At 38.3% G+C, this 11,300-nt stretch overlaps 1 protein-coding gene across 1 annotated transcript in view; it reads left to right on the forward strand.

The window, feature by feature from the left end:
* Positions 1–11,300, forward strand: part of TSHR (thyroid stimulating hormone receptor) — a 200,733-nt gene that overhangs the window by 86,205 nt on the left and 103,228 nt on the right. The window contains exon 2 of the mRNA XM_008057190.1: positions 9,091–9,162. Coding sequence (XP_008055381.1) covers positions 9,091–9,162 — 72 coding nt within the window. The remainder of the gene's footprint in view (positions 1–9,090; positions 9,163–11,300) is intronic.

Genomic DNA, 11,300 nt, shown 5'->3' on the forward strand with positions numbered 1-11,300 from the left:
ATTTCTTTTTTTTTTTTTTTTTTTCCTTTTGAGTCAGGATTTCACTCAGTCACCGAGGCTTGAGTGCAGTAGTATGATCATGGCTCACAGCAACACACAACCTCCTGGTCTCAAGCGATCCTTCTGCCTCAGTCTCCCAAGTAGCTGGGGCTACAGGCATGTGCCGTCACTGGCTAAGTTTTATATTCTTTGTAGAGACAAGGTCTCACTATGTTGGCCAGGCTGGTCTTGAACTCCTGGGTTCAAGTGATTCTCTGTCCTCAGCCTCCCAAAGTGCTGGGATTATAAGCATGAGCCACTACACCCAGCCAGCAATTTCTTAAAATAAGACAACCATAAAGTTTGCCACATTGATTTGTGTTCCTCCTGGTATATTTCTGGGTATGACCCAGTATATTGCTGGGTCATATGAACAGTCAATTTCGAGTTCTTTTAGAAATCGCCACACTGTTCTCCATAGAGGTTGAACTAGTTTGCATTCCCAACAGCAGTGTAGAAGCGTTCCCATTTTGAGTTGATTCTAATACAAGGGGTGAGATATGGGTTCAATTTTATTATTCTGCATGCAGAAAGCCAGTTTTTCCAAGACCATTTATTGAAGAAACTGGTCTTTCCCCCACTGTTCTTGACACCTTCATTGAAAATCAATTGACTGTAGATATGTGCACTTATCTGGGGGCTTGCTATCCTGTTCCATTGGTCAATGTGTCTCCCTTTATGTCAGTACCATGTTCTTCTGATTATTATAACTTTGTAATATATTTTGAAATCAAGTAGTTTGATGCCTTCTTCTTTGTTATTTTTGCTCAAGATTGCTTTGGTTATTCAGAGTCTATTGTGGTTTTATATAAATGTTAAGGTTGTTCTTTCTATTTCTGTAAAGAATTACATTAGAATTTTGAGATCACTTTGAGTAGTATGGACATTTTAATAATATTAATTCTTCCTGTCTATAAACACAGGATATCTTTCCATTTCTTTGTATCTTCTACAATTTTTTTTAAGTGTTTTATAGTTTTTAGTGTACAGATCTTTTACCTTCTTGGTTAAATTTACTCCCAAGTGGGGGTTTTTTGTAGCTATTGTAAGTGGGATTGATTTCTTAATTTCTTTTTCAGATAGTTTGTTAGTGTATAAGCAACATTAATGATTTTTGTATGTTGATTTTGTAACCTACAACTTTACTGAATTTTTTTATCAGTTGTAACAGATCTTTGATGGCATCTTTAAGGTTTTCTATATATAAGATTATGTCATACGCAAAGACAATTTTTCTTTCTAATTTGGATGACTTTTATTTATTATTATTTCTTGCCTAATTGCTCTGGCTAGGACTTCCAATACTATGTTAAATAGAAATGGTAAAAATGGGCGTCATCTTATTTCTGACCTTAGAGGAAAAGCCTTCAACTTTTTATCATTGAGAATTAAGTTAGCTATGGGCTTGTGGCCTTTCTTGTGTTGAGGTACATTCTCCTATTTTTGGAGTTTTTATTATGAAGGAATGTTGAATTTTGTCAAATGCTTTTTGTGCATCTATTTTGATAATCATATGGATTTTGACATTCATTTGGTTGATACGTTGAATCACATAGTGTTTGGCACAGTAAGTGCTATGCAAGTATATATTATTATTGTCAGTTTAGACCTTTGTTGTATTAGCCTGGATTTTCCAGAGAAACAGAATCAATAGGAGATATCCCTATCTCTATCTTATCTATCATCTACCCATCTATCATCTATTTCTATCTGTCTCATCTACATATATCTATATCTCTATCTGTCTTATATAGTCATGTGTCACTTAATGATGGGGATGTGTTCTGAGAAATGCCTCAGGCGATTTTGACATTGTGTGAGCATCATAGAGTATACTTACACAAGCTTAGATGGTCGTTGCTATAGTCAACTTACATACATTGAAGTATGTAGGATGTACGTATACAGCCTCCTGGATGTAAAGTATACTTCAGTAAAAAACTGTGAAAAATAGTTTTGATACAAAAAATATTACCCCAAATAATGAAGTAAAACCAGATTTAATATTTTCAACAGTCAGGCTACCTAAACTAAGAGTTGTGAATAGACACTTCTCTCGCTCCCAGATGCTATAAACTGGTTGATTTCCATACGTCAAACCTGTCAGGCTATTGCTTCAGTTTCTAAGACTCAGATCACAAAAACTAATTAAAGCCCAATGGAGTCCTCAGTATGAGGACTCCCATACTAAGGCAAACTTAGATTCTGGGAGGTGTGTCACTCTATTTTAGCTGCAGTGTCACACCTTGCTTTGTAGAAATATTTTGGTATTTTTGTAAATAATTCAGCAGCAATTCTGACTAAAATCTAGCCCACTACCCAAAACAGAGAACACAACAGAATACGGCTTTAAAATTCTTTCTTGTTTAATCATCCTTCTGGGTCTACATTCCTGATTTTAAACCTTTTGCTTGCTGGACTCTGTCACAACTTGCTGCAGAATATTTCAAAAATTGAACAATGGTAAAATAAATTTACCAATGAGAATGTATTCTCACCAAATTAAAAGTGCCAGGCAAGTAATAAATGGCACATTAAAATTAGATTAATATAATTTATAATCCACAACTTTACAATTTGTAAATATCTAGATTATTTGCATCAATGCCCTCTTTTTCTACTACCAACACCTTTTATGCTCACATAGACTACTTCAGTAAAATACATTTGGCACATCCCAATAATGAAATATTGTTTGGTTGGTTGGCATAGGTATTTAATACAAAAAGAGGCCCTTAGGCACTTTGGGAGATGGAGGTGGAAGGGTTGCTTGAACCTAGGAGTTCAAACCAGGCTGGGCAACTTAGCATGACCTCATCTCTACAAAAAAACAAAAAATTAGCCAGACGTGTAGTCACACACCTATAGTTCCCAAGATTTCTTTTTGTTTGTTTGTCTGTTTTTGAGTTGGAGTCTCACTCTGTTGCCCAGACTGGAGTGCAGTGGCCACTACCGGCCACTGCAGCCTCGACCTGCTAGGCTCCGGCGATCCTTCCGCCTCAGCCTTCCGAGTAGCTGGAACTACAGGCGCACGCTACCACGCCCGGCTAATTTTTTTATTTATTGTAGAGATGAGGTCTCACCAAGTTGCCCAGGCAGGCCTGGAACCCGCGGGCTCAGGCAATCCACTCACCTCGGCCTCCCAAAGTGCTGGGATTACAGGCTGAGCCACCAAGCCCAGCCCCAAGATTTCTTTAACCCAAGAGGTTGAGGCTGCAGTGAACGGTGATCATGCTACTGTACTCTGACTAAAAAAAAAGTCCTTAAATTGGAGATGACATTGCTTCAGGGTTTTTCCCCACACACAAAGCAGTGGACACCTGCTTGGCATCCACCAATTGAATTCCAACACTATACACCTAGGGAGAGTGTAAGATCACACAGGTTGAGGGCTCAATAACCAAGACACCACACCAGTCTCAAGTCCAGGCCTCCAGAACTTCTGACCAATTGGCTTCAAGTTAGGGTTGCCACAACTCCCTCTTCGGGTTCAATTAATTTGCTGGAGAGATTCACTGAACTCAGGGAAACAATGTTTACCAGTTGATTATAAAGGATACAGATGAAAAGATTTATAGGGTATGGTATGGGGGAAGGTGCAGTTTCTATGTCATCATTGAGTATTAGGTCTATGAGGTAGGCTGGTGTTGCAGGACTAAAGCAAAGAATTGCAGAGACAAAGCAAAAGAATGCATTGCACTTCCCAGGGAGAGGGACCAGGAAAGGGCCAGAACCAAAGAAGTGTGGTTCAGGGTTTGAGGAGAGCGTGTGTGTATTTAAGGTTTCTATAAGGGAGAGGACTAGTGAGAAAAATCTCCAACAACTGCATTCTTAGGTGTTGATAACATAGGTCTTGTTCCTTAAGGTCAGGGTGACACATTTTATGACTCCAGGTGTTGGCCTTGCAGTTTGTCATGGGAGGCTGATCCCAATAAATTAGGTCAAACTGGTTTTTTGGGGTTTTTTTTAATGGCGGAAAGACATACTGAGAATAGAAAAATAAACAGTACAAAGCAGGCTTGGGGAAGGACAGTTGTAAATTATCAATAGCTATCTCAAGGAAAATGGTTCTGTCCTTGGCTAATGACTAGAGGGTAAAGTAAAATGAACTGCTAGAAAAACATGACAAAGCTAAGCAAGATTAAAATGGCAGTTCTTTGGCTATATCAAATCCATGGTGGTCTTTTGTCCTTTCACTGGGTATGCCTCCCTCATGCTATCCCTGAGTTCTCCAATTACAGTTCCCACAGATTCTTAGGGAAGCTTCATGATGTCAGCATGCCCTCCCCCAGGCTATAGGGTAGAACCCTCTTTAGAGAGGATCTTAAGACTCACAATCAGAAGATGGGGGAAGATAAGAGTCCTGCCTTGGGGCAGTTGAATGCAGGCCAGGAAGTTAGAGATAATCGATTTCCTGAGGCCTGCTCCTGAGACCTAACACACCCTACATTGTCAGCAAAAGACTGTCACAAGAGCTATAGGGATTATGTACTCAGAATAAATATAGAAATATAGATCATAGCGCTGCAACATGAAAGGAACAAGCTTAATGCAGAATCACAAAATATTCTCAGCCTGTTTGCCAGAGGACCAAAAATATGATACACAAATGTGAAGTTTGGTGTTTCTGGATCACATAGGCTTAGTGTGGCAAAGATCAACCAGGCTTCTCATCCCAGTAAAATTCAGTCATGCTCATGAAGGCGGTAGCTGCAGTGAGAAAAGCGCAGCTTTGGTTAATTAAAACCCACACCCGCATGTGCACATATACACAAAAACTGTCTTTGAGATTCCAGAAACAAGATGTTGGAATGTCAATTGGATTTACATGTTGATGAAATTTCAGTAAAATGAGTCTACTATCCTGCAAGATTACTGTGAAAATTTTAATTGCAAAGACTGCTCTCGTTGGAACATAGAAAAGTCTCTGCTCTCTTTACTAGATGTTTAACCAGATTTTTCTTTACCATTGCTATTGCAAAACAAAAAGAGAGTACATAAAACTGGATCCTATTCTGCAAAATCTGCATCAATCAGTGATGATTTCTATGTATTTCTATCTCTGCATTATATCTTCCAAATGCAGACACTAGAGAAAAATAAATCTTGCTTCTGCAAGGCCCATAGAAACATTTGACTTCAAGTCATATCTTCTACAATCCTTCTTGATTAAGTAGATCACAGAAAAATAAATTTAACCCCATATCTTTATAATTTAAAAAATGGAAAAAAAATAAAATAAAATAAAATGTAAATTGTAAAATCAGCTTATATGTATCATATCTTGTAATTTCCATATCTTAAAGGTCAACTTGTTCAACTATTAAATGTATATACTCTGCCTAGAATATAAAACTATAGTGAACTTATTTTTCTTGATGAGTTATATATGATGCCTTAATCAGTAATAGTGAATACTTATACTATTTGTATGAAGTGAGATTTCTGAGCTTTTAAATTGTATTTTAGAGAAAATAATCATTTCCTTTTTATTTTGAATCATCAAAGGCAAATAAAGATGTTTTTTTAGCACCTAGCATACTTTCCTGTGACACATACACTATTTTGATGCTAATTCTTTGGACAATGGCAAAATACCTTGAAGCTTTTCTAATAATTTTGCCAAAAGAATATATACTTAGACATTGGCTTCTTTTTCCACAAATATTCAAAATGTATTCTGGAATTAAAATATTTTGCCAAAATAATCATATTCATTTGTTTTTTCTCCCATTTGCTTTTAAAGCAGTCATCACAATATAACATGAGTCTTTGAATACAAGTTCTGCTGTTGAAAATGTGAACAATTGAAAGAACATCCAGCTATTTGCCCCTAGTTGGAGGGATAAAGAGAAAAAAAGATTGATGATAAACACTCTATCAATTAGCTCTAACTACAAAACTGCTGCATGACAAAACAATCACAAAACCTCTCCTAAGAGTTATTGCTCATGCATTTTGGGTCAACTGGGGTCAGCAAGGCATCTACATCTTACAATTCACTCTCCACAACCCTCATCTTCGAGTAAAGCCAGTGGAGGAGAATGGAACAAAACCCTATAAATAAATGTGGCATCTTCTTTATATAATCGGCTAGATGCTGTGTCCTTGCCAATTCTTTTTATTCTCTATTTGAAGTTGCCTTGGAAGAAAACTTCCTAAATGTTTTCCTAAGGTTAGCCAGACAAAGTACATTTTTAAAACTAGGGAAGAAAGGAAAAGAAAGCATAAGCTAACATGGTGAAATTTTTTTTTTTTTTTTTTGAGTTGAAGTCTCACTCTGTGGCCCAGACTGGAGTGCAGTGGCTGCTCCCCGCGACCACAGCCTCGACCTGCTGGGCTCCAGCGATCCTTCAGCCTCAGCCTTCCAAGTAACTGGAACTACAGGTGCGCGCTACCACACCTGGCTAATTTTTTTGATTTATTGTAGATACGAGGTCTCAACAAGTTGCCCAAGCGGGTCTCCAACCCGGGGATCAGGCAATCCACTCACCTCGGCCTCCCAAAGTGCGGGATTACAGGCTGAGCCACCGAGCCCGGCCACGTGGTGAATTTTAAAGAGGCAGCCAAGACAATTTATACTGAAAGTAAAAAAATAAGCCGGGCTCGGTAGCTCAGCCTGTAATCCCGCGCTTTGGGAGGCCAAGGTGAGTGGATTGCCTGAGCCCGCGGGTTCGAGACCCGCCTGGGCCAATTGGTGAGACCTCATCTCTACAATAAATCAAAAAATCAGCCGGGCGTGGTAGCGCGCGCCTGTAGTTCCAGCTGCGGTGGCCAGGAGCGGCCACTGCACTCCAGTCTGGGCGACAGAGTGAGACTCCAACTCAAAAAAACAAAACAAACAAAATAAAAGTAAAAAAATATATAAATAAAAACTCAATAATGGATTTGTGTTTCTAGAGTATATACACATTACTATGAATAAATCCAGGCAAAATGTATGATTGTTCAATTGAAATTGAATTTGACAACCTATACAACCAGTTGCCATTCTGATACTTTATTCAACATTATTGAAATCAACCACCCAGGCTCTGTTGTCATCATATTAACTAAATTTATTCAGCAAATAGATCATTTATTTTCATCTTAGGCTGGGATTGCTGGTACCTCCCCACTTCGCTTTTAAGATTTATTGCGCATGTTGTATATTGCTAACATGCATCTACTCTTAGATGCAAAATCTTTACGGGTCTAGGTGTATTGGTGGGGCTTTTTTTAGTGACAAATCTGGCTGGGAAGAAAATCTATGTGGAATTAAGCAAAAAATTCGCATTTCTGCTTAATGCTACTTAAAAGTAGCATTCTGTCACAACTAACTCAGTAATAGGGAAAAGATCTTTGTTCAGAAAATGAATATATGTTTTTGTTAGTTTGTTTGGTGACTTTGGTAAAAGAGAAAGAGAATTCAAGAAACAGGTATTACATATTTCAGAAACTCATATTTTGGGAAAGAATAGAAACATTATTTGAACCTTTAACCCAAAGTCTACTATATTGCATTTAGATGCTATTTCTGTTCCAAGTCAAACTTTAGACACCATTGTAATCTTATTCTAATTTTCTATTTAATTTGATACATGTTACTGAACACAAGCTAGCCAAAAATTTTTAGTCAGGGAAAGTTTCAATTTAGACCCAAATTACCAACAAGCAGTATGTTCAACCTTATAATAAATAAGCCAGCAAGATTTTTTTCCTTCTTTTTTTCTTTTTTTTTGCTTTAGGACAGCTCTCTAAATGAGACTATCTTTGCACATAGGAAACTCAATCATATTGGGTGATACCCAACAGGTGTGTATCTTATCCTTTGTTTTCCTTTAGCATGGCCCACTTTTACATAGAGATTTAGTAGAACGACTTGTTCTTCTCATATCTTTTAAACTTCAGAATTCTGGATCTGGACCAACAAGCTTTTAATCAACTCAGTTAAGGTAATGTAAGTGGAAGACCTTCAAGGGAGGACAGGTAATTTATGGGACCTGAATTTCTGAAATCATCTTAAGACAACCTTGGGCATCAGGGTGAAAGACCAGGGGTTGCAAAGAAAATTTACTCTTACATTCACATGACTTCCCCCTCCAATTTAATAGGTCTTTTTATCCACTAATGTGACCCTGCTGATGCTTTGATTAGGCATGTTACAGATATATTTCAATCACTGCCAAAAAAAAAAAAAAAACTGAGTAGTCCAAAGATAGCATAGAGGAAATAGATTGTTGAGACAGAACCCTGTGGCTTAGAAACAAAAATATACAATGTTAGTCTACTAGCTATAAATAAGATACTAAATGGATTATGCCAATAGCAGACACATGGAGAAGTTAAATAGTGTGCTGAGATGTTGTCTTTTTGCCAAGTACGTTAGTACACTAGGCACACCGTTTTCCATACACGATTCTATTTAAGTGGTCACTACAGCAAAGAAGGTAACTTAAAAGTTGGTGCACCTAGGTGGAGAGGCATACCAGAATGCATGAAGGTGTCCCATTATTTACAAGGAGAACAGTCTCTGCCTTCTGAACAGCAGCAAAAAAAGCAAACTGGATGAAAAAACATACTTTAAAGATGTATGCAAGATATCTTAAGATCTTGAGGAAGTATTAGCTACTTGCCAGTCAGTTATTTCCAAACTGCAGCAAGTAGATGATAAGATCAAGGTAATGGTTGAAGAGGTCTTCACTTAGGCCAAAAGATGGTAACCATACCACTATTTTTAATTTTTCATATTAAAATACACTTAGTTCCTCTTACTATGTCCTTGATGTATATTCTGACAGCATTGCAAGATACTTCCATTGATAAGTATGTGCTATGAATTCAGTAGTCCTGATATGAATATTCTACATAGCCTTTCAATTATCGTCCTATTGGGAAAAAAATGAATGCATAGTTTTTTTGTACATTAGTTGAGTATTATTTTTACTATGCGTGATGAAATATATGTTATAAGGACTGTCATGCTTTTAATAATGTTTTTTGATAATTAAGGTGAATTATTAGAAAAGCTCAATGATTAAAACTCTAATTGTGCAACTGTTATTTTCACAGGAAGTTTATTGAGACTCATCTGAAAACCATTCCCAGTGGTGCATTTTCAAATCTGCCAAATATTTCCAGGATGTAAGTCATTTTTTAATACATCAAGAAATATACTTGATATTATATTTGCATAAGTCAATGACAACTACATTTTTACTGTATACAACAATTTCATATAAATGATGTTTATTTGATTTTGTTACATCTCCACTCCCTACTTCCTAGATGATTTTGTAAACCTAAAGCAGGTATAAATTCATTTGATTTTGAAAAGTTCATAATTCTCCATGTATTTTAATATATCTTAGGATGTGGTAAAAACTTTAGCCATATATCTCTCCCATAGATTTATACATCTATCTCTAATTCATCTATCCTATTTACCAATTCTTGAATCACCTTTCACCACTAATATAAACATTTTACATTTTGTCATGAATGTAGTCAGTGGTTTCAGATGTCACTCACTTTAAAAAAGAAAAGAATTAAAAATAATTATAACCTTAAAAACTAAACTGCTAATCCATTTAGAGTAATGAGAAAAAAGACTTTCACACTGGGTTGGCAAAGAGTGAATCTGTTTAAGAAATGAGTCAGGTTTTTATTGCACGTAATGGATTTTGACAAGCAATATAGATAATCCAGGAATATAAAATAAGATAGCCGGAAGCAACCAGTACAGTTTCTGACTAAATGTTCTTAAGTGTTTATTGAGTCATTTCAGTCATTCTCAAACACAGACATTTGACATTTTTGGTTTTCATCACTGGAGAGGGGGCTGCTGCTGGTATCTAGCGTGTAAAAGAGAAGGACACTGCTAAACATTCTATGGTTCATAGCACAGTCCTTGCAACAAAGAATCATCTAGTTTAAAATGTCAGCAAGGCCAGACTCAGTGGCTCAGCCTGTAATCCCAGTACTTTAGGAGGCCAAGACGAGTGGATTGCCTGAGCCCGCAGGTTCGAGACCCGCCCGGGCAACTTGGTGAGACCTGGTCTCTACAACAAATCAAAAAAAAACTAACCAGGCATGGTAGCGCATGCCTGTAGTTCCGGCTACTCGGAAGGCTGAGGTGGAAGGATCGCCGGAGCCCAGCAGGCTGAGGCTGCGGTGGTCAGGAGCGTGCCACTGCCCTCCAGGCTGGGTGAAGACTAAGACTCCAACTCAAAAAAAAAAAAAAAAAAAAGTAGCGTTGAGGCTGAAAGACCATTCTAACTGAACATCTCTGCAGTTTTTTAGTTATTAACCAGCCCTTCCTTTTTCAAATGCTTGCCTCTCTCTGTTTCCTTGACATTCCTCTCAGCCCTTTTCTCATCGTCTTACTTGGCTACTCTTCCTCAGCCTCCTTTCCTGACCTCTCATTTTATTTTTGCCAATTCCCTAATTGCAAGTTCTGTCTCGGTGCATTTTTTCCTAATTTCTCTACACTCCACTCTCCCTGAGTGAACAACCCCAATTCCTTTGGCTTCATTATTACCAAATACAACTTATTCCTAGCCCTGACTTACTCCTACAATTCAAGGCTACATTATGAATTTCCTTCCAAATAGTGCCACTTGGCTGTCTCAGAGCCACTTCAAACTCAGCATATCCAAAATAAATATACCATCTCCCCTCCGAACTGTTCCTGCTCATCTTAACAGCACCACCATTTACCATGTTGTAAGTCAAAAACCTCCAATTCCCCTTCAGCACTCTTTTCCTTATCACCTTTATACAACTGCCTGCTGGGTGTCTCTACTTCGATGTCCCAATAGCTTGGCTATTACTTCACTCATTCCACAGATATCTGTGGAGCCCTACCTTGTGCCTGACTCTTTACTAGATGCTGGGTATTCAGTGGTAGACAAGATTCCTGGAGCCTCCAGTTTCATTCCTAATAGTGATGAGTGTCATGATGGTGTCAGTTATGGGTGCTGTAGGAACTTATAGGAGAGGTGCTTATAGAAGACTTCCCGGGGGGAAAAAAAAATAGCTCCTAGCCGGGCTCAGTGGCTCAGCCTGTAGTACCGCGCTTTTGGGAGGCTGAGGTGAGTGGATTGCCTGAGCCCGCGGGTTCGAGACCCGCCTGGGCAGCGAGATCTCATCTCTACAATAAATCAAAAAATCAGCTGGGTGTGGTAGTGCGCGCCTGTAATTCCGGCTACTCGGAAGACTGAGGCGGAAGGATCGCCGGAGCCCAGCAGGTCGAGGCTGCGGTGGCCGGGAGTGGCCACTGG

This window comes from Carlito syrichta, unplaced genomic scaffold (genome assembly GCF_000164805.1).
Source record: "Carlito syrichta isolate Samal-C Ts95f unplaced genomic scaffold, Tarsius_syrichta-2.0.1 Scaffold302860, whole genome shotgun sequence".
NCBI classification, from domain to species: Eukaryota; Metazoa; Chordata; class Mammalia; order Primates; family Tarsiidae; genus Carlito; species Carlito syrichta.